General features: G+C 46.1%; 1 protein-coding gene across 1 annotated transcript in view; it reads left to right on the top strand.

Annotated features, from left to right (window-relative positions):
• The window catches only part of LOC141098612 (adhesion G protein-coupled receptor F5-like), a 152,520-nt gene that overhangs the window by 32,997 nt on the left and 95,522 nt on the right, over window positions 1–24,001 (top strand). Inside the window, exon 8 of the mRNA XM_073586577.1 lies at window positions 22,532–22,708. Within this exon, the coding sequence (XP_073442678.1) occupies window positions 22,532–22,708 (177 nt within the window). The remainder of the gene's footprint in view (window positions 1–22,531; window positions 22,709–24,001) is intronic.

Genomic DNA, 24,001 nt, shown 5'->3' with positions numbered 1-24,001 from the left:
GACTGTATGCAGTTTAAAGGAGAGAGCCAGAGACCTGGGCCTGAACTACCAGGGACTGACTAAAGAGGCCTTAATCGATCTACTGGTGGGCGCTAGCCCGGCCACCTCCTCCCAGATGTCTGAAGGACGAGCACTGGAGACAGGGATCCCCATCCAGAAAAGCCAGTGGTTGGTGTGGTATGAAGAAGAGATGGCGGTTCTGGGCCCCGGCGTCTCTCAGGAGTACAAGGAGGAGGCTGCCCGCCGGGCACAGCGGAGACAGGAAGCAATGGAGCTGGAAAAAGGGAGTAACTCAATGTGGAGTGTAACCCCAACAATCCGGGAGCCTGTACGGATCACCCGGACAGAGTTTAAGCCATTTGATGAGGCTTCCGGAGATGTGGAGGGGTTCTTCAAAGACTTTGAGCAGCAGTGTGCTGTGATGGAGGTGCCCCACTCTAGCTGGATGCGTTTGTTAGTGGGGCTCCTGAACGGAAGCTTGGCGGAGGCTTACCGAATCATTGATGCACTGCGGAATCGGGATTATAACATTGTAAAGTGGACTATCCTGGATTACCATGCTATCACCCCAGACTCATATAGGGCCAAGTTCCGAGATCTCCCATGCACCACGGGGGGATCGTTTAGGATGTATGCACATAAGATGTCCGAGGCATGTCGGAGATGGCTGGAAGCAGAAAACGCCTTTACTGTGAAAGATGTTATACAGGCGTTCCTTATAGAACAATTTCTTGCCAAGTGCCTTGCAGAGGTACGGGAATGGGTCCGGGAGCGCACGCCATGTACCGTGGATAGAGCTGCAGCCCTGGCCGATGAAGCCCTTACTATCCGGCCGCAATGGAGGAGGCTTCTGGACAATGAACCACGGCCTGCTCCCGCGCCCCGTCCCCCTCCAATTATATCTGCCCTTCCACCTAGTCGCAAGCCGATGACAATCACGCCTCACAATCCTAGGCCCCAACAGTTCCGACCACGACCTGGGGGTATCACAGAGAGGAGGTGTTATGGGTGTGGGCAACCTGGACATTTGCAGTCTGGCTGTCCCTCCAGGATTCGGAGGGAGCCCCACGCAGCCCCACCTCGTCCAGTGCATCTTGTACATTCCACCACACCTGAGGAAGAGCTACCACCACCCCCACCAGAGTGGACCACCGACCACGGCACCATAGACACCCCTCCTGGAGTGTACGGACTACGGCCTCTGTCCTTTAGCTACTCAGAGCAACGGCAACGCCACCTGCAGGATGTCTTTATTGATCGATACAAAGTGTCAGGATTTAGAGACACGGGGGCATTCTTGACTATCGCTGACCCCCGTGTGGTTCTGATAGGGAGAGAGTTAAATTAACCCTTCACGGTTGAGCCAGTGATTTCCAAATTATTCCAGTGTTGCTAGCAACTCAAATGACCACACGGAGACGGGGTCTCTGTACGGGAGGATCGAGGCAGATCACCAAGCCCCTTTATTTTAGTCACATCTTTTATAATCTTTTGCTTAATTATGCAAGGTTCTCAAGTACCAATAGCATCATTTCACTTTATAAGCCAATAATATTGCAAGAAAACCGGAAACTACATATATGTCCGTATCCAAATAGAAAGTAGTATAATGGCATATTCAGAGCAATACACTCCCCCCCCCCAGCCCCTTATCTTGCACCTGATGGAAACAGTCTGGTTTCATGACAGGCCATGCCAATTATAAAAATTTATCTTGCAGTAACAAAAATGAAGAAACGAAACCTTCACAGAAATGGAGAAGCGAAACTTAAGCTCTGATTTTAGTATTAACCCTTCACAGTTCGACCCGAGGCAATTTACCAGGGTCCGGGAATTCCCATTGTCCTGGTGGGCGGTGCCCGCAAATATATACAGCGAGCTTCTGTGCGTTTGGATTATGGTTGTGGAGAAAAACTGTGTTGGATTGGAGTTATGGGAGGACTTCCTGCAGATATCCTCCTTGGGAACGACATTGGGGAGTTACAGTGCTAATTTGTGGGAGCAGTCACCCGACTACAGGCCCTTCAAGCACTACGTCATCCGGACCCCACCGGGGAGCAACCACCTCGAACCGCATCAGAGTCGGTAAGCAATACTTTCGCTGCTTCCACATTGGGAGAGTCTTGGGACAGAGAGGAGTTTAGGAGAGAAATAGAGGGTGACACTACCTTAGCAGCCCTTAGGCGAAAGGCAGAAACTGGGCACATGGGAGATAATGGGGATGGCTTCACTCGAGAAAACGGACTGTATTATGGTGTAACAAAGGGCAGTGACCAGGGCAACCCTGACGCAACGACCAGGCAACTCATTGTCCCTCAGAAGTACAGGGCACAGCTACTTCAACTGGCCCATGATATCCCCTTGGCTGGGCATCAAGGGAGAAAAAGGACTGAAAAGAGACTCACCCAAAGTTTTTACTGGCCGGGCGTCTCGCAGTCGGTAGCCCATTATTGCCGCACCTGTGATGTGTGCCAGCGAATGCGGCATCCAGGAGCTCGACATAAGGTACCCCTGCAATCCCTGCCCATAATTGAGGAACCATTTCAACATGTAGCCGTCGACATCATAGGTCCTCTGGCCCACCCCAGCAGGTCGGGGAAAAAATATATCCTGACCGTGGTGGACTATGCCACTAGGTATCCTGAAGCTGTGGCCCTGTCCAGTATTACAGCAGTAAAGGTAGCCGAGGCCCTTGTTACCATCTTTACCCGGGTAGGGTTTCCTAGTGAAATATTGTCGGATCAAGGCACTCAGTTCATGTCAGATCTGGTCCAGTCCCTATGGCATACCTGTGGTGTTCAAACCATTCGCACCACCCCATACCACCCGCAGACCAACGGACTATGTGAACGCTTTAATGGAACCCTAAAAAATATGCTGAGGGCTTTTGTTGACGTTGAAAAAGACTGGGAAAAGTACCTGCCACATCTCCTCTTCGCCTATCGGGAGGTTCCCCAAGAGTCCACAGGGTTCTCTCCCTTCGAACTACTGTTTAGCCGGAAGGTCCGTGGGCCTCTCACTCTTCTGAAAGAACATTTGGAGGGAGACATCTCTGATACCGGAATGCCCATCGTTCCCTATGTTCTAGAGCTCAGAGACCGTCTCGCCCAGCTAGCTACCTTCGCTAAAGAACATCAGCGAATGGCCCAGTCCAGACAAAAAACCTGGTATGACCGTAATGCCAGGAACCGGGAATTTATGGAAGGACAGCAAGTGCTCATGATTACTGCTTCCCCTGCCAACAAGCTTCAAGCAGTGTGAGAAGGCCCTTATCAGGTTGTCAAGAAAATTAATGACACTAACTATGTTATTGCCCTGGACTCTAGTGGTCGACGACAGAAAACCGTCCACATTAGCATGCTGAAAGACTACCACGACCGATCTCTGCCTGTTCTAGCTGTCTGCCACCCCCCTAGTGATACCGCCGACAACGAGTATCTCCCAGATCTCCTCCAGGTTGCCCAAGCGGGAGGATAACTGGAACAAGTGCCCCTGGGCTCCCATTTATCGGATATACAAAAGGACGATATTGTCGCCGTACTAAGGCCCGAGGGCTGCTGCTTTCTCCTCAAAGCCGGGGAAGACTACCCTCACCAGTCACCATGTGGAAACCCCCGGACAACGCCCCATCCAGCAGGCTGCCTACCGGGTTCCAGAGGCTGTTCAAGACATGATAAAGAACGAACTGGAGGAGATGAAACAACTGGGAGTTATTCAGCCATCTCACAGTTCTTGGGCCTCTCCTGTCGTCCTGGTCCCCAAGAAGGATGGTACAACACGATTCTGCGTTGATTACAGACGACTAAATGATTCCACCACGAGTGATGCTTATCCCATGCCCAGGATTGATGACCTATTGGATCGTCTGGCCAGTGCCCAATTTGTGACCACATTAGACTTGAGCAAGGGGTACTGGCAGATACCCCTAACGGAGGACGCTCGGGAGCACTCAGCCTTCATTACTCCATTTGGGCTTTATGAGTTCCTGGGAATGCCCTTTGGGATGAAAACTGCCCCCGCTACTTTCCAGAGACTGGTGGATCGACTTTTACAACAATGTCAGGACTTTGCCTGTGCTTACTTAGACGACATCGCCATTTTTAGCACAACCTGGGAGGAACATCTTAAACACTTGGGCATAGTGCTGGACTGTATCCTTACTGCAGGACTGACCATTCGCCCTGATAAGTGCCAAATAGGGATGGCTGAGGTGCAGTACCTCGGGCATAGAGTAGGGGGTGGGACACTAAGGCCTGAGCCTGCCAAGGTGGAAGCCATTAGCAACTGGTGTAGACCCCAGACTAAAAAGCAGGTACTTGCGTTTTTAGGAACTGCGGGTTACTATCGCAAATTTGTTTCTAATTTCAGCACCTTGGCCAAGCCCCTAACCGTCCAGACCCGCAAGAACATGCCTAGGAATGTGACGTGGACGACGGCATGCGAGGATGCCTTTTAAGCGTTAAAGACTGCCCTCGTCACTGCTCCTTTCTTGGCTGCCCCGGATTATAAACGCAGGTTCCTCGTGCAGACAGATGCATCCACCTTTGGGATTGGGGCAGTACTTAGCCAAGTGAACGCCGCCGGAGAAGAACATCCTGTTGCTTTTGCCAGTCGGAAACTACTGGATCGGGAAGTTGCCTTTGCCACTATTGAAAAGGAGTGCCTTGCCATCGTATGGGCGCTAAAAAAATTGTAGCCCTACTTGTATGGCAGAGACTTTACAATTGTTACAGACCACAACCCCCTCACATGGCTGAATCGCGTATCAGGGGACAATGGAAGATTGCTGCGGTGGAGCTTGTACTTACAACCCTACAGCTTCTCCATCCAATACAAGCGAGGAAGCCAACACCAGAACGCCGATGGACTGTCTCGACAAGAAGAACCATAGGCTCCCCAGGCCGACCTACCCCTGCCACTGTACAAGGAATTATAAATAACTGAGCAATGTGGACTAAAGTGAGCAGGCCAGAGGTCTGTGTAGACCTCATGGCGTGCTCACTTATTATGGGGGGGAGGAGAGGTTGTGATGGTGTGATATGTTATGTGGATGCCATTTTTTGTATATTCCTATTTTTAACAATTCCAGTTATTTTCATAGTGTTTTTCTTATTACATTGTAAGTCTACAGCCTCACTGTATCTGTCTCTTGATGACCCCCTGTAGTGCATTAATCCCTAAGGCCTTTTGTTCTCCTCTGGGAGGCAACTTGTTTGACAAGGAAGGGGGTGGGGGGAAGAACAGCAGCTGGACAGGTCAGTTCCGGTAGAGACAAGATGGTGAAAAGGCTGCATTTCAAAGAGAAGGATCCATTTTTATCTTCTGGATGCTAGAGTTTTGAATTCTCGTTTCCCTGGACATTTTATCCTGATACTGGACTGCATTCTTATTCTGGACTATCTTATCCTTTGTGTGGTGGACTGAATATGGACCTTTTCGTATTTTTGCCTGAATAAAGGTCTTGGAATTGTTCACTCTTCGCTTGCTCTGTTGATTGTGTGATACCAGAGAAGGACCCCGTGACAATGAGCTTTCCACATTTTGCTACTCGGATTTTTGCCCATTCTTGAAGGCAAAACTGTTCCAGTTTTTTCAAGTGAGATGGTTTCTTTTGGTGAACAGCAATCTTCAAGTCTGACCACAGATTCTCAATTGAATTAAGGTCTGGGCTTTGACTAGGTCACAAAAAAAAATTACATATTTCCTCTTAAACCACTCGAGTGTTGCTTTAGCAGTATGCTTTGGGTCATTGCCTTGTTGGAAGCTGAACCTCCATCCCAGTCTCAAATCACTGACAGACTGAAACAGGTTTTGCTGAAGAATATCCCCGTATTTCACACCATCCATCTTCCCTACAACTTGGACCATTTTCCCTGTCCCTGCTGCCGAAAAATGGTGTTCTTGGGGTGATGAGTTGTATCAGTTTGGCTCCAGACATAGCGTCTGGTGGTCAAAAAGTTCTATTTTGGTCTCATATGACCACAGCATCTCCCTCCGTACACTTGGGCAATCTCCCACATGTCTTTGGCAAACTCAAAATGAGCATTACAATTTTTCTGTGTAAGTGTAGGGGAGAGTGCCCCGGAAAAAGGGCCTGCCGTGTGTCTGGGTCCTAACTAGGGGGGCTGTCACCCGGGTTCCCAGGGAGTACGTTCCCGGGGGGAATGATTGCAGGCCAGGACCGACATTCGATCAGGAAACGTGGGGGCGGGTCAAAGAAGGGGGTGGGGCGACTATAAAATGAGCTGTGGAAACCAGCAGGACTCACTCGTCGGGGAGAGAGACGAGGGAGACGAGAGACAGGAGAAAGGAGTCTAAGTGGCATCCAGGAGGGAGAGTGAGTCAGCACTTTCGACACAGGGGAGACAGGGGCTCACCTGACGAGGAAAGCGGACGGCGCTGAGCAGCACGAGGATATCAAGAGAGACCAGTGGCCTGTACAGCGAGACCCGTGGCCGCCACTGCCTCGCTCCATATGGCTAACTGAAAAGATGGTAACACATTGCAAGCTTTCGAGACTACTCAGTTCTCTTCATCAGGCATAGACTAATACAAAATCTGAAGAGTCACATATTTATGCACAATACAGCACAGAAAAAATGCAATAGATGAGACAAGTGACGTGAAGCAGAATTATGATTATGGGAGAGGGAGAAACATAAATATTGGACCAGTTCATAGATAAGAAGTCCGGATGTTTTATTGTCCTCTGATTGGGGTCTCCTAATGTGTTGTGATGCCCCCACAAGGTCTTAGGAGCAAATTGCTTAATTGATGTAAAAAGACATAAATCCATGCGACACATTCATTCCAGCATTGAGAGTGTCAAAGGTCATCATAAATTTATACTCACAGACTCTTCTCTCTCTCTGAGATGTGAAGTTACCTTTCAATACCAGTAATTTCATATCCCTGGTGCTGTGGTCCATCATACAAAAATGTTTTGCCACAGGTAGATCCATTCTTTTTTCTCTTATTGTGTGACGATGAGCATTCATCCTTGTTCTAAGCTTTTTCCCTGTCTCCCCCACATACAGACCCCCAGTTGGACATTTAGTACAAATAATTAAGTACACCACATTAGATGTAATGCAGCTGAAAGTACCTGGGATCTTGTAGTCCTGATATGAATTGGGGATCTTTATCTTGTCCGTGGTCATTATAGATGGACAGGTTTTACATTTTTCTGGTTGCAAGGAAAGGTTCCTCCAGCTGTTGGAGAGGACAGGGAGCTTCTGACAATGATGCTTCTTAGATTTGGGGGCTGCCTAAAGCACAGTAGTTTGGGGTCTGGAAAAATGGATTCTAATCGGGCATCTTTTTGTAGTAAAGGTTGTAATTTCCATGCAGCTCCCCTTAGCACTTCCAGATTTGGGTTGTAGGTGATTACTAGAGGCACCCGGTTATTTTCTTCTTTAGCTTTGTAATGTAGCAGGTGATTCCTTGACATTCTGGTGGCTCTTGTAATTTGGTTTTCAATTGTTCTTGGATGGTAGCCCTGATTCAAAAATGTCTTTTTGAGGCGACCAAGGTGTTTGTCTCTATCCATGGGGTTGGAACATATACGATTGTATCTGATGGCTTGGCTATAGATAATAGAGTTATTTATGTGTTGTATGATGGACCACAACACCAGGGATATGAAATTACTGGTATTGAAATGTAACTTCACATCTCAGAGAGAGAGAAGAGTCTGTGAGTATAAATTGATGACGACCTTTGACACTCTCAATGCTGGAATGAATGTGTCGCATGGATTTATGTCTTTTTACATCAATTAAGGAATTTGCTCCTAAGACCTTGTGGGGGCATCACAACACATTAGGAGACCCCAATCAGAGGACAATAAAACATCCGGACTTCTCATCTATGAACTGGTCCAATATTTATGTTTCTCCCTCTCCCATAATCATAATTCTGCTTCACGTCACTTGTCTCATCTATTGCATTTTTTCTGTGCTGTATTGTGCATAAATATGTGACTCTTCAGATTTTGTATTAGTCTATGCCTGATGAAGAGAACTGAGTAGTCTCGAAAGCTTGCAATGTGTTACCATCTTTTCAGTTAGCCATTAAAAGGTATCAACCACTGAGGACTCTCAATTCTGAATATTTTTCTATCTACTGGCTAACACGGTACAAAGATATACATCTTTCCTGTATGAAAATTGTGGTACTGTGTTATTTCTGTTTGATGATAATGGATTTGTTGGTGCTCAGGCATATCATCAGAGATTGGGATATTTTTTTATAACCCAACCTTGACTTGTACTTCTCAACAACTTTGTCCCTTACTTGTTTGGAGATCTCCTTGGTCTTCATGGTGTTGTTTGGAGATCTCCTTGATCTTCATGGTGTTGTTTGGAGATGTCCTTGGTCTTCATGGTGTTGTTTGGAGATCTCCTTGGCCTTCACGGTGATGTTTGGTTAGTGGTGCCTCTTGTTAATGGTGTTGCAGCCTCTGTGGCCTTTCAGAAAAGTGTATATACTGACAGACATGTGGCATTTAGATTGCACTCAGGTGAACTTCCTTTCACTAGGCATGCAACTTATGAAGTTAATTGCTTGTGGATCACCGCCAGAGCAGGTGTGGGGATTACTCGGTACTGGGTTGGTGTCTCAAAGGGATGTGTCATGGTGGTGGTGACCCGGTCCATGGCCCTGGGTGTCCATGTAAAATAGGTGGAAAGGAATAAAGTTTATAGGTAGGTAGTGCGTGACGCCACCTGTGGTACTCGGCAAGGAAGGTGTTAAGCCGACGCGGCGGTGCAGATCCTCTGGGACAGATGGTGGGGCACAGCAAAGATGTAATAGCTCTCCACAGGTAGAGCTGTAGTCCCAGGGCAGTAGATGTAGCTGTTGAGGTAGACGGTGTAGTGTTAGGCACAGAGATGTAGCAGTGCTGAGTAGGTTGCGCAGGAAGAAGGGAATGACACAGCTGAATGTAGTTCCAATTCTTTTACTCACGTTTCTGACACAGACAGGTGCCCGCTTCAATGCTGCAGTCTTCAGGTCCAGGACTCAGCCAACTCCCAGGCAGATGGATTAACTGTTCCAGCATTCCCTTCCAAATGTGCCTTTTCTGAATGGCTCCTTTCTAGCGTTAATCTGAAGTACTTGTAGTTCTGATTTACACTCAAGTTCCTCCTTCTTGATGTTACTTAAACTCCACTCGTATGACAGGTGGCTGTAGCCTGCTTCAGGGACTCCATACAATCATGCCCTGGCTCACACACGTTGCTGCTGTGTCTTCGAGTCTTTGGTGGGAATAAAGTGTTCTCAACTTCTATTCCTCCGGTTTCTGCTGTAGGATCATTAGTATCACAGACAGCCTCGGATACCGGCGCCCGGCCTTGGCGCAATGAACTTAGGGAAGGGCTCTGCACTAGCCCTCGTCCCCAGTCTCTCTCCTCCTCACGTTCTGTTCTTATCTATCTCCCTTCTGAACAACTGATCTTTCTTTCTTCCTCTTTCCTTGCAAGCAGCTCCATCTCACAGGAGGCTGCTGCATCTACGTCCTTTCCCTCCTTCCCCCGTAGGGGAGACTGACCTAACTTCCTGTAAGCTTTCCCCTCTAATGTTTCTAAGCTCCACCCACCACCCAGCACCCTTCATAAACCAAAGCAGCTGCCATAAAGGGTGCTCTGCTGTTCTAAGGTGTCTGTGCTGGATGTAGGTGCTGGAGTATGGTCAGGTGTTACCATCTTACCTGGGGAGTGGGCTACTACACCTCAGGAGGAGGTGCAGTACCTCTGTGGTGACTGAACCCTGAGGGGCGCCACATACCCCTCCGTTAACCGCAGCACATCTGTGGGCTGTAAACAAATGAGAATACAAGAAGATGTTACTGGAACATACAAATTTTTGCTTTTTAATTTAACAATATAAAACAGCTTCTCTTAAGGAGAGGACTAAAGCTTCAACGTTACTGAGCATATTAATAATAACCTATGTCCTAATACTATCTAATTCTCATCATAAAGTGCTACTGGGGCCACCGCTTTTGCCTACCAGGTTCACCACCAGATCTGGACATTCTTGGTCCCTGTAACAACACCCTTCTTTGTTACCTCATTCATCCTATCATAGCCTTAATACTATATACCTTACAAATATATCAAAACATTCCTATCTTACTTATAAGACATTCTTGAGTGACAACCACCAAACTAAGGTTATCCACTGCTATAAACATTCTTAATTAACTATCTATACACATATATCTATCTATCTATCAAAAGTGCTTATATTTTCTTCATCCTACAGTAAAAGGTTTTTGGTTATCAAAAAGTTATCAAAAATTCTACACTTATCAAACATTCTATACTTAACATACATATTACAGTTATATTAACATTTTTATTGATTACAATAAGATACGATGATCAGCAATGATAAATGGCAGATATTCTCCCAGCCGATGTATCTTCTACTGTCCTTGTAGTGTGTGGAGGACCCGCTCCAAACCTCCAACGTTGCTCCTGGCTGGGCTGCAGGACATGCCAGTCTTCCCGCTTAGATCCTGTCTTCGGCCACACCCAACGGGTTTTTGTTCAGGTCTGTAATTTTTTGGCGCAATGATGGATTCTTATCTGTCCTAAAGATATATGTAAAACCAAGAGGGAGCACCTTAATAGGCACTAACTATATACAAATGGAGTGTCCGGATCATTCAGTGTTCATGATCTCCATAGTTTATATTTACTTATCCTAATTTGCCAAAAAGGAGCAATTTGCCAAAACCCACCTGGGGTTTAAACTATTTGCAAAAAAAGTTTTAAAGTGTACTGTTCACACTGATGGGAAAACCCTCCTGGGTAACTATGTGCAAAAAGACTCACTGGAGAATCAGTTCAGTCATCCTGATTAGCATTGCCTTAAGCATCAGGTTTTGGTTGCTTCCAGGGCATTACTTGTGTATCCTTCTTGGTAGGGTAAAACAAACTAATATTGTCTGCTAAGAGTTGCTGGAGAGCTTCAGACAACTGATCTGTAGTAAAGGTTGCCAGCCTTGGTTCTACAGGAACAATTTGTGAAGTTGCAGCCTGTACTGGGGTTGCCGCTGTTGCCCCCTGCTGCTTGGACAAGATTGGTTCCAAGCTTTGCTTTAGTGTCCCCTGGTGGGCAGGCGAGAATTGGGGTTTTAGTCACGTCTGGTAATTGTGCTGTTGCAGGTTCTTGTGTGTCATGCGCCCCCTGCTGGGCAATTAACTTGGAGGGGTTTCCTGTGGATGTTGAGGGAATTCCATCCCCTGTCTCCTAGATGGTGTGTAAAGGACACATAGTCCCCCTCATACAAATCACGCTCCGGGTGTCCGTGGACTAGATGGGCCTCCATGTCCCGCCGGTTTACAAACAGATCAGGACCCCTCCTGGAGTCCTGGATGAATCCGAATCCCCGGTCATTGTCAAACCGGAGGACCAGTCCCCACCCCATAGGGTTGCGGTGCTCGAGCTGCCCCCTCCTGACTTGTTGTTTGTGGAAGAGGTCCCGCTCCGCCAGGGCCTGCTTCTGCTGCTGACGCTCCCTCTCCTCCTGTTCAAATTTGAGGATCTGCTGCCTGAAGAACTCCTCCGTTGTCAAGGGGAACACTCTGGCTTCAGCTCCCTTCACTGCCTTGCTGTGGACCTCTAGCCTGCTACCACCGGTGGTATGGGCCTACACGATGGGAGCGGGTTCTAGTACACCCCCCGGGCGCCATCCTCCGGTCCCAAGTTACATCTAATATGGCCTGACCAGCTTTCGGGGTTGGTGGCGTTGCGATGGGGCCTAGCGGGGCCTCCCATGTCCCAGGGGTGTCGGATGTACCTGCTCCTCCAGGGCCACAGTCTTCTTCTTCAGCCTCCGGTGATGGGGAGACTGGCAGGGCAGCGGGTACCGATGACAGTGGTACCGGGGAAGTGCTGGTGGGTACCGATGGTGAGGGTACCTAGGTGGTAACTGTAGGTACCGGTGGTGAAGGTACCAAGGTTGTGGACTCCTCCTGGGCAGCCTAGCGCTGCCTTTCCAACAGCCTGCTTGCCCTGGAGTTTCCTGTGCAGCTCCGTGATTTCCTCCTCCAGCTGCAACAGGTTAAGGTGCGGTGAGCGTCCAGAGCCTGATTCCCCGGAGCCAGGAGACACTGACTCTTCTCTGCTGTGCTCCACAGACCTCCTGCTGCTCACCATCATGGCCTCCTGGTAATGTGGCTTCCTCTTCTCTTCCGCTCCTTTTCCCGCCGTTCTCTCCACCCCCGAAGGGTGGTGTCTTTTTCCTTTGCCGCCATACCAGGCTAAGATCTGGACCCCTCTCTTGGTCGGCCATGACGCAGTAGCATAGAAGTACAGGCAGGGGAGGTTCATGTCGTTTCGCGCTCTTTCTTGGGTGCCGCCCACAACGGCAAACCTTACTTCACTGCCATGACGGCCATCTTTACAGTCAAAGTCACAGTTCAATAAATCGATTCCTTTGCACATTTCAGGTTTAACATTTCTCAAATCAGTCAAATCTTCGGCACACAGGACCCGGTGGCACGGGGCTTTGTAATCCTGTTTCTGACACCAAAATGGATCACCCCCAGGGCAGGTGTGGGGATTACTCGGTACCGATCCAGTGTCTCAAAGGGATGTGTCACGGTGGTGGTGACCCGGTCCATGGCCCTGGGTGTCCATGTAAAATAGGTGGAATGGAATAAAGTTTATAGGTAGGTAGTTCGTGACGCCACCTGTGGTACTCGGCAAGGAAGGTGTTAAGCCAACGCTGTGGTGCAGATCCTCTGGGACAGATGGTGGGGCACAGCAAAGATGCAATAGCTCTCCACAGGTAGAGCTGTAGTCCAAGGGCAGTAGCTGTAGGTGTTGAGGTAGATGGTGTAGTGTTAGGCACAGAGATGTAGCAGTGCTGAGTAGGTTGCGCAGGAAGAAGGCAATGACACAGCTGAATGCAGTTCCAATTCTTTTACTCACGTTTCTGGCACAGACAGGTGCCCGCTTTAATGCTGCAGCCTTCAGGTCAGGGACTCATAGAATCATAGAATCATAGAATCGTAGAGTTGGAAGGGACCTCATGGGCCATCTGGTCGAACCCCCTGCTCAAAGCAGGATTCTCTAAATCATCCCAGTCAGATGTTTGTCCAGCCTCTGTTTGAAGACTTCCATTGAAGGAGAACTCACCACTTCTCATGGCAGCCTGTTCCACTCATTGATCACTCTAACTGTCAAAAAGTTTTTTCTAATATCTAATCTGTGTCTCCTCCCATTCAGTTTCATCCCATTGCTTCTATTCTTTCCTTGTGCAAATGAGAATAAAGATGATCCTTCTACAATGTGACAGCCCTTTAGATATTTGTAGACAGCTATTAAGTCTCCTCTCAGTCTTCTCTTTTGCAAACTAAACATTCCCAAATCCTGCAACCTTTCCTCATAAGACAGGGTTTGCAGACCGGTCACCATTCTGGTCGCTCTTTTCTGAACTTGCTCCAGTTTGTTGATGTCTTTTTTAAAATGTGGTGCCCAAAACTGGACACAATATTCCAGATGAGGTCTGACCAAAGAGGAGTAGAGGGAAATAATGACTTCACGTGATCTAGACTGTATGCTTCTGTTAATACATCCTAGAATTGCATTTGCCTTTTTTGCTGCTGCATCACACTGTTGACTCATATTCAGTCTGTGATCTATAAGTGTACCCAAGTCTTTTTCACATGTGCTGTTGCTTGGCCCTATTCCTCCCATTCTGTATATGCTTTCTTCATTTTTATTGCCCAGATGTAGTACTTTGCATTTTTCCCTGTTAAAAACCATTCTGTTAGTTGCTGACCACTGCTCCAGTTTATTTATATCTTTTTGAATCCTCTCTCTCTTCTCTAGTATTAGCTATTCCTCCTAGCTTTGTGTCATCAGCAAATTTAATCAGTTTACCCTCAATTTCTTCATCTAAATCGTTGATAAAGATGTTGAACAATACAGGGTCCAGGACAGAGCCCTGTGGTACCCCACTTGAGACATTTTTCCAACTGTATGTGCAGCCATTTACGACCACTCTTTGGGTCCGATCACTAAGCCAGTTATGAATCCACCTTACAGTTGCCTTGTCCATTCCATACTTAGTCATTTTTTCAATAAGGATTGTATGAGATACTTTGTCAAATGCTTTGCTGAAGTCAAGATATACTATATCTACAGCATTTCCTTGATCCACCCAATCAGTGATTCCGTCATAGAAGGAAATTAAGTTAGTCTGACATGACTTATTAGTTGCAAACCCATGCAGACTCTGTTTAATCACTTCATTCTTATCCAGGTACTGACATACATGTTGTTTAATAATTTGTTCAAAGATCTTTCCTGGTATAGAAGTCAGACTCACTGGCCTATAGTTGCCTGGGTCCACCTTCTTCCCTTTTTGAAGATAGGAACAACATTTGCTCTTCTCCAGTCTTCTGGGACTTCTCCTGTTCTCCAAAATTTTTCAAAGATTATGGAGAGGTTTTCAAAAAGTTCTTCTGCTATCTCCTTCAGTACTCTGGGGTGTAATTCATCTGGACCTGGAGACTTGAATTCATTTAGGTTAGCTAAGTGTTTCCTCACTATCTTTCTGTTTATAGATATCCTGGATTCTTCTATTCCCTTAATAGGACAGTGAAGAACAGTTGATGTTACATGTCCTTTCTGAGAGAAAACAGATGCAAAATAGGAATTTAAAAGTTCGGCCTTCTCAACATCCTGTCTTACCATTTCATCATTTTCATCCTATAGCATCTTTGACTTTTCTTTTACTTTTGACATATCCCCAAAATCCTTTATTATTGCTTTTGACATCTCTTACAAGCCTCAATTCTTTGTCAGCTTTAGCTAATCTGATTTGTGCCCTGCAGGTTCTGCTGACAGCATTATATTCTTCTTTAGATATGCCTCCCTCTTTCCATTTTATAAACATTTTTTTCTTCTTTTTTAGCATGTGCTTAAGTTCTGTGTTCATCCATCCTGGTTTCCTTAAATGCTTCCTATTCTTCCCTCTTTTCGAAATTGTTAACAATTGTGCTTTGAGAATTTCATTTTTCAAGATTTTCCATCCTTCCTGGACATTTTTGTCTTTAAGGATATCCAGCCATTGGATCCCTCCAATTCTCTTTCTGAATCCCTTAAAATCTGCCTTTCTGAAATCTAACCTTGACGTCTGAGTCTTCACAGGTCTTCCTCCTCTAGTTATCCAAAATTCTAAAATAGCATGGTCGCTACCTCCTAGGGTCCCAGCCAATTTTACCTCCTCAACCATTTCCTCCCTGTTTATGAGGATTAGATCCAAGGTAGCAGTTCCCCTTGTTTTCTCCCCTACCTTTTGGAAGATAAAGTCAGCAAGAGAGGATAAGAATTTCCTTGACCTGTTAGTTTTGCCTGAGAGAGATTCCCAACAAATGTCTGGATAGTTGAAATCTCCCATGACAACTATGTCATATTTTTTGGAGAACTTGGCCATGTGATGCATAAAGAGTTCATCCATATCTTCAGCTTGCACAGGCGGCCTGTAGTAAATGCCTACAATGGTGTCCTTTCCATTGTTCTGTCGTTGTATTTTGTATTCTTACCCAAACAGTTTCCACAGAACTCCCAGTCTCTGAAGCTTCAATCTCTGTGCAGATATACGTGTTTCTAACATGCAATGCGACACCTCCTCCTCGTTTATCAAGTCTGTTTCTTGCAAATAAGTTGTATCCTTCTAGCCTTGTATTCCAATCATGTGTATTGTCCCACCAAGTTTCAGTGATTCCAATGACATCATATTTCTTTTCCTGTGTTAGTAGTTCCAGTTCTCCTTGTTTGTTACCCATGCTTTGTGCATTAGTATAGAAACATTTTAGTTTGTGATTGGTTTCTCTTTCTCCAATATTTTTATTAGATTCTTTCGTCTTTGTTCTTCCTTTCCACTTCTATTAGCAGAGTTCTCAATAGCATTTGTCAGGTGTATGGCTTTTTCTGGTCTTTTGCTTCCCTTCCCATGTTGTTCTAGTTTAAAGCTCTCCTTACAAGTGTAGCAAGGCGACTTCCAAATACATGCTTTCCAGTCTTCGTAAGGTGCACCCCATCTCTAGCAAGTAGTCCATCGTATAGGACGGCACCATCGACGTAGTCAGTTGTTCACCTGCAGAATCTTATTCCACCTCCTTGTTCCATGGCCATCCACTGGGAGGATGGAAGAGAAGACCACCTGCGCTCCCAGTTCTTTCACTTTCTTGCCTAAGTTTTCAAAGTCTCTGCAGGTGGTTTCCAGGTCGTTTCTTGCAGTGTCATTTGTCCCCACATGTAGTAGCAGGAATGGGTAGTCATCTGGAGGTCTGAAGAGTCCTGATATCCTGTCAGACACATCTTTAATTTTTGCACCTGGAAGACAGCACATTTCTCTTGAAGTTATATCCGGTCTGCAGATAGCGGCTCCTGTTCCTCTCAACAAGGAATCCCCCATGACCACCACTCTCCGTTTCTTCTTCACAACATTTTTCTTTCTCCATCCAAGAGGACTCTGAGGGCGTACAAGGTTGCTGTTTGTGGGCAAAGTCTTATCCTGATGTATTTCTTTATCGTTTTCCTGCGTGAAAGCCTGGTACTGGTTGCTGAGAAGTATGGGTGCTGACTGCCTCCTGATCCTCTTGATTCTCTGTGTCACATGTCTCCATTCCTCTGTTTCTTCAGGTGCACTTTGAATTTCTTCTCTTTCTGTAACATGAAGAGATAATTCTGCTCTGTCTAAGAACTCTTCACCTTCCTTAATGATCTTCAACGTAGCTAACCTCTCTTCGAGATTTTGCAACTTTCCCTCCAACAGGGATACAAGCTTGCATTTGTGTCATGTGAAGTTTGGCTTTTCCACTGGTAAATCTGTGAAAATGTAGCAAGAAATGCAGCTCACCAAATGGCTCCTGGCCTCTTCCATATTGAGATTTCTTAAATCAGCCAACTCCCAGGCAGATGGATTAACTCTTCCAGCACTCCCTTCCAAATGTGCCTTTTCTGAACGTCTCCTTTCTAGCGCTAATCTGAAGTACTTGTAGTTCTGAATTACACTCAAGTTCCTCCTTCTTGATGTTACTTAAACTCCACTCGTATGACAGGCGGCTGTAGCCTGCTTCGGGAACTCCACACAATCATGTCCCGGCTCACACACGTTGCTGCTGTGTCTTCGAGTCTTTGGTGGAAATAAAGTGGTCTCAACTACTATTCCTGCGGTTTCCGCTGTAGTATCATTAGTATCACACACAGCCTCAGCCTTGGCGCAATGAACATAGGGAAGGGCTCTGCACTAGCCCTTGTCCACAGGCTCTCTCCTCCTCACGTATTGTTCTTATCTATCTTTCCTTTGAACAACTGATCCTTCTTTCTTCCTCTTTCCTTGCAAGCAGCTCCAGCTCACAGGAGGCTGCTGCATCTACATCCTTTCCCTCCTTCCCCCGTAGGGGAGACTGACCTAACTTCCTGTCAGCTTTCCCCTCTAGTGTTTCTAAGCTCCACCCACCACCCAGCACCCTTCATGAACCAAAGCAGCTGCCATAAAGGGTGCTCTGCTGTTCTAAGGTGTCTGTGCTGGATGTAGGTGCTGGAGTATGGTCAGGTGTTACCATCTTACCTGGGGAGTGGGCTACTACACCTCAGGAGGAGGTGCAGTACCTCTGTGGTGACTGAACCCTGAGGGGCGCCACATACCCCTCCGTTAACCGCAGCACGTCTGTGGGCTGTAAACAAATGAGAATACAAGAAGATGTTACTGGAACATACAAATTTTTGCTTTTTAATTTAACAATATAAAACAGCTTCTCTTAAGGAGAGGACTAAAGCTTGAACGTTACTGAGCATATTAATAATAACCTATGTCCTAATACTATCTAATTCTCATCATAAAGTGCTACTGGGGCAACCGCTTTTGCCTACCAGGTTCACCACCAGATCTGGACATTCTTGGTCCCTGTAACAACACCCTTCTTTGTTACCTCATTCATCCTATCATAGCCTTAATACTATATACCTTACAAATATATCAAAACATTCCTATCTTACTTATAAGACATTCTTGAGTGACAACCACCAAACTAAGGTTATCCACTGCTATAAACATTCTTAATTAACTATCTATACACATATATCTATCTATCTATCAAAAGTGCTTATGTTTTCTTCATCCTACAGTAAAAGGTTTTTGGTTATCAAAAAGTTATCAAAAATTCTACACTTATCAAACATTCTATACTTAACATACATATTACAGTTATATTAACATTTTTATTGATTACAATAAGATACGATGATCAGCAATGATAAATGGCAGATATTCTCCCAGCTGATGTATCTTCTACTGTCCTTGTAGTGTGTGGAGGACCCGCTCCAAACCTCCAACGTTGCTCCTGGCTGGGCTGCAGGACATGCCAGTCTTCCCACTTAGATCCTGTCTTCGGCCACACCCAACGGGTTTTTGTTCAGGTCTGTAATTTTTTGGCGCAATGATGGATTCTTATCTGTCCTAATGATATATGTAAAACCAAGAGGGAGCACCTTAATAGGCACTAACTATATACAAATGGAGTGTCATGCTGTTTGATCTTATCAATGCTCCCGCTATATTTCAGAATTTCATCAACTTGGTATTCTCGGATCTCATTGGTCATTTTGTTGTTATCTACTTAGATGATATTTTGATATACTCCTCCGACAGGCATTCTCATCTGGAACATGTACGAACTGTTCTCCAAAGACTGAGAGAAAATCATCTGTTTGCCAAATTGGAGAAATGTGTATTTTGTGTTCAAGAATTGTCTTCTTTGGGATTAATTGTATCCTCTGAGGATTTTCGCATGGACCCCAGGAAGGTACAGGCCATTGCGGATTGGGTGCCACCCCGAGACATTAAGGGTCTTCAGCGCTTCTTGGGGTTCGCCAATTATTACCGCAAATTTATCAGGGGGTTTTCGCAGGTGGTCAAACCACTCACGGATCTAACATGCAAAGGTGCAGATGTGAGAAATTGGTCCTCGCTCGCAAAAAGAGGCCTTTGCGACTCTGAAAAAATGTTTTATGTCTGCTCCTGTGTTGGTACAGCCAGATCCGTCCAAACCATTTGTGGTGGAGGTGGATGCCTCCGAGGTGGGGGTGGGGTCAGTGTTGTCCCAAGGGCCTGCCACTCTTACCAACGTCAGGCCATGTGCTTTCTTTTCCAGGAAGTTCTCTGCTGCTGAAAGAAATTATGATGTAGGCAATAGAGAGCTTCTTGCGGTCAAGTTGGCGTTTGAGGAGTGGAGGCACTTTTTGGAGGGGGCCAGTCACCCGGTTACTGTGATCACTGATCACAAAAATTTGTCATACATTGAGTCTGCTAAAAGACTAACGCCTAGACAGGCTCATTGGTCGCTTTTTTTTTCTCGTTTCCAGTTTACTATTGCATTCCGTCCAGGGTCAAAGAATGTCAATGCTGACGCCTTATCTCACAGTTTTCATCCTGTGTCTGCCCCTGAGCCACCGTCCTCCATTCTGCACCCTGGGGTGGTGTTAGCAGGGATCTCATCTGAATTGGAACGGGAAATTGAGAGGGCCCAGTCGTTGGCTCCTGCGGCCAAGCCAGGGGGCAAGTTGTTTGTCCCGGAGCAACTTTGCCTTAAGCTCTTGCAAGAGTTCCATGAATCCAAGCTGTGTGCTCACCCTGGTATATCAGCCATGCGACTGGCAGTGGCTAGGATCTTCTGGTGGCCTACCCTTGGTTCTGATATAAAGAAATTCATTTCTGGTTGTGGGGTCTGCGCTCATTCTAAAAGCTCTCATAGCCAGCCGGCAGGGGGAGCTGATGCCCTTGGCAGTTCCCGAAAGACCATGGACCCACCTGTCCATGGATTTTATTGCCAATCTTCCCTCTTCCAGGGGTAATACGGTGGTATGGGTAGTGGTGGACAGATTTTCAAAGCAGGCTCATTTTGTACCCCTGTCCGCATTACCTTCTGCTGAGACCTTATCCAGGTTGTTTGTGCAGCATGTGGTCCGCTTGCATTGGGTACCCCTGAATGTGGTGTCTGATCGTGGTGTGCAGTTTGTGGCTAAGTTTTGGCGTGCTTTCTGCAAAAAATTAGGATATCTCTGTCCTTTTCGTCTGCATACCATCCCGAGAGTAATGGTCAGACGGAACGCACTAATCAGTCTCTGGAACAGATCCTCAGATGTCTGACTTCTGCTAGACAGAATGATTGGTGTGATAAACTGCCGTTGGCTGAATTTGCCTTCAATAGTCGTGTGAGTCAATCCACTGGTATGTCCCCTTTCTTGAGCAACTATGGGTTCAGTCCTCATTTTGGCGGGTTTTCTCGTCTAGATTCGGGGTGTCCCGGGGCTAAGGACTCTGTTCAGCGGTTAAAAGATACATGGGCAGAAGTCCAGCAGCATATATCTAGGTCTCAAGGCAGGTATAAGTTTTTTGCGAACAGGAAACGAACACCCGGTCCCATGTTTCAGGTTGGAGAGAACGTTTGGCTCTCCACGCGAAACATTAAGTTAAAGATTCCGTCAGCCAAGTTGGGCCCCAAATTCATTGGCCCGTACAAGATTGTGGAAAAAATCAACCCAGTGGCATACAGGCTGTGCCTTCCACCCTCTTTCAAGATCCCTAACGTCTTCCATAGATCTCTATTGAAACCGTTTGAAGCAGTCCGGGGAGAATCCGAGTCCGCTGCTCCTCCGGTTTTGGTTGAGGGACATGTGGAATATGAGATTGGTCACATCGTAGATTCCAGGTTGGTATGGCGGTCAGTACAGTGCCTAGTTCATTGGAAGGGGTATGGGCCGGAGGACAGGTCCTGGGTGCCGAACCGGTTGATGCATGCGGATCGCCTGGTTCGGGCTTTCCATGCTAGGTACCCGGGCAAGCCTGGGGGTCCAGAGGCCCCCCGTTGAGAGGGGGGTACTGTCATAATACCAGTGCTGGTGGACCTGCACAACTGGGGTTAATGTTTTGATCTCAGTGCAGACTCTTACCTGCACACCTGGGACTTATTATGGTGGCCTCTCATTGGTTCTGGGAAAGCTACTTATAGCCTCAGGAAGCTCCCATCCCTGTCAGTTATACTTTCGCCCTTGGCATAGTGTGGTGACCCCTGAGTGTGTTTGTGCTGTGTTCTGGTTGCTTGATACTCTGTGTACAACTCGGTCTGTTCTCTGGATATTGCTTGTTGGATTCTGCTTGGTACCTTCTATGTCTGTTTGGTTTTGACCCCTGCTTGGCCCCGACTATCCATTCTGTCTCATCCCTGGTACTTTTCTGCTATCTCTGTGTATGACCTCCGTTTTGCCTGGCTCTGAGTATTTCTGCTTAGTGTCCTGCCATCTCTGGAAGCAGGATGCTAAGCCCTGCCCCTTGCAGTCACATGACCGTAGGTCCTTCACTGCTTGCTAAACTTCAGTGTCCCCAGGTCCTGTGTGTACTCTCCGGCTGTACCTGGCCCCGGGTCCCCCTACAGTGCGGGTGAGTCCCTGCTCAGCGGAGGCTACACGCCGGCGCTGACAGTACCCTGACATTTTGTTTCATGTTACCCGATCCGACCAAAGTCGCTCAACTCTACTCCTGGCCACATTCCGACTCTATATGCTCAGCGTTGTACCATTTACTTTTATTGACCGAGTTCATATACATCTAATCAGCACGTGACCGCACATATGCAAATCGCATATTTGCAGTCAAGTGATTGCCCTCTCCCGCAGCCGATAACCCTGAATGTGTGCAGTGTGCAAGCTGTAAGGATTCACAAGTCTGCAGTCACATACTGTGATTGCAGACTTTAACACGCATGCCTGGATAATCCCTTCAAGGGAGAATTTGTAGATCTTTCATTTGTCTTTTTCCTCTCAGCTGATTGATTCCCACACACTCCAGCAAAGTTGAAAGTACAGGGAAACAAAGTGTTCGGGGGCGTAATTATATTAGAAAAGAACTCTTGAACTAAAAAAATGGGGGATGTACTCCCTTATAGTGATAATGGAGGTGGCAGGTGCACCTAAACCTTATAATGGGCTTGAAAAGGACCTATACCCAGGTCAAAAGTATTTTTTTTTTTTATTTTGCCACACGGTTCCAGAGATATGGGCCTTTTTATGTAATGTTCACGTTTATACTGTTTACTAAGAAGGTGTGGCTTAAAGAGTAATTATGCAGAGCAAACTAAAGACATGCCCTAGAGGATTGTGTAAGCCATGCTGACTTTGTACAGACCATAGAGATTATTAGCACTAATTGGAAATGCTCATATCTATGGTACTGCATGGTGGATGTAAAAAAAAAAAAAAACGCAAAAACACCCCAAAATACTAAAGGCAGCAGCGGGAATAAATTAAGAGGTCCTCTGTAAATTATACCCTATCAATCTGGGTTTTATGACATTGATCTCAGCACTGACGGGCAGTAAAGTCACATGAAGGGAACCTATCTCCTACAATATTGTCAACTTGTCGGAAACGTATCTGTAATAGTACAGGATAAATATGCACTTACATTTCCAAAACTTTTTTTTTCTTTTTGCTTGTCTCTTTACAGCCAACATAAACTTTCCAAACGTGCCGCCTTCCTCTGCGTACGGATCGCTAACTATAACTTGTAACACTGATATCGCTGTAGATAACATCACATTGATAAAGGAAAATAACGTTCTAAAAGGACCAACTACACAGAGCGTGTCTTACACAATAGACAAAACGACAACGAGGTGGTCAGGTAAGTACAAACATCAACTTATCTACAACCAATAATATAAAACCACTGGGTGATGTTTGAATTCTATGGTTCTACTTAGAACATAATTTTAAAAAATTAATCTGTTCCTTAGAAGGTCTTCAAAGTAGGTAACTACAACTTCAGATGAATAACAACACATGACAAATTATAGTGACGAGCTAAAGGGTGTTTTGAACTTTTGACTTTCAGGCTTCATATCTACCATCCACTACTGGTTTGAACGTGAGATTACCATCATTTTATAGACAATCGTCTTGGCTATCTCATACATAAATCTGACTTACAACTATTTACCAAATGATTAGTTATGCAGATTCATGTCATGTCACTGCATTGTTACTGTTTTGCTCCTAAAAATCTAAATTTTTATTATTTTGCTAGTATTTGTAAATCCTCCTTTGGCTTTCAACACTGCCTGAATACTTCTGGGCATTTTCTTGATCAGATTCAAGTATGTCTCAACCTAAATCTGACCTCAGGTCTCTTCTACAAGTTCCAAAAGTTAGTGTATACAGCTTCTTTTTCAACTCTACCCACAAGTGTTTGATTGGATTGAGGTCTGGGGACTGTGGGGGCCAATCCAGCACCTCTACTTCATTTTCATTGAACCATGTATTCTCCAGTCTTGACGTATGCTTCGTGTTGTTGTCCTGCTGGAACACTATGTTGTCCTTTTCATACCCATAGAACTCGAGTGTCCAAAGTAATTCATCTTGTAGGATACACACATATAGCTCCGCATTGAGACCACTAGAGATGGGCGAACCCGTACAGTAAAGTTCTTCGTTCATACCGAACACCTACTGTTCAGGCACGGACACCGAACACGGACTTCACCAGAAAATCTGCGTTACTGATCGGGTTCAGCTGCCCAAACACCAGGTGTCATGTGCATGGCAGCGCGGCAAACACTGCTTCTGATAGGCAGTGAAATCATCCCCGCCGGACAGAGAGTCGCGGTTCCCATGTGAGCGCTCAGCTGTGATCGGAGTTATAAAGTTTACCTCCGTTCACTGGTGTCAGCTGATAGGACTACTGATCCCATCATCGGACACCTGCTTCTGCTAATTACAGTGAGAGCAGGAGCAGCGGATGGGAGTATTCATCAGACACTCCAGCTCTGTAAATAAAATCATTTTTAAAAAACGGCGTGGGTTCCCCTGTATTTTTGCTAACCAGCCAGGCAAAACTCACAGCTGGAGCCTGCAACCCTCAGCTGTCAGCTTCAGCAAGGCTAGTTATCAAGAATAGAGAGGTCCCCACGCTGTTTTT

This window comes from Dendrobates tinctorius, unplaced genomic scaffold, assembly GCF_039654945.1.
Source record: "Dendrobates tinctorius isolate UK_male_01 unplaced genomic scaffold, ASM3965494v1 ptg000093l, whole genome shotgun sequence".
NCBI classification, from domain to species: domain Eukaryota; kingdom Metazoa; phylum Chordata; class Amphibia; order Anura; family Dendrobatidae; genus Dendrobates; species Dendrobates tinctorius.
Note: the sequence above shows the minus strand (reverse complement) of the source record. Positions and strands in the feature narration are given on the sequence as shown.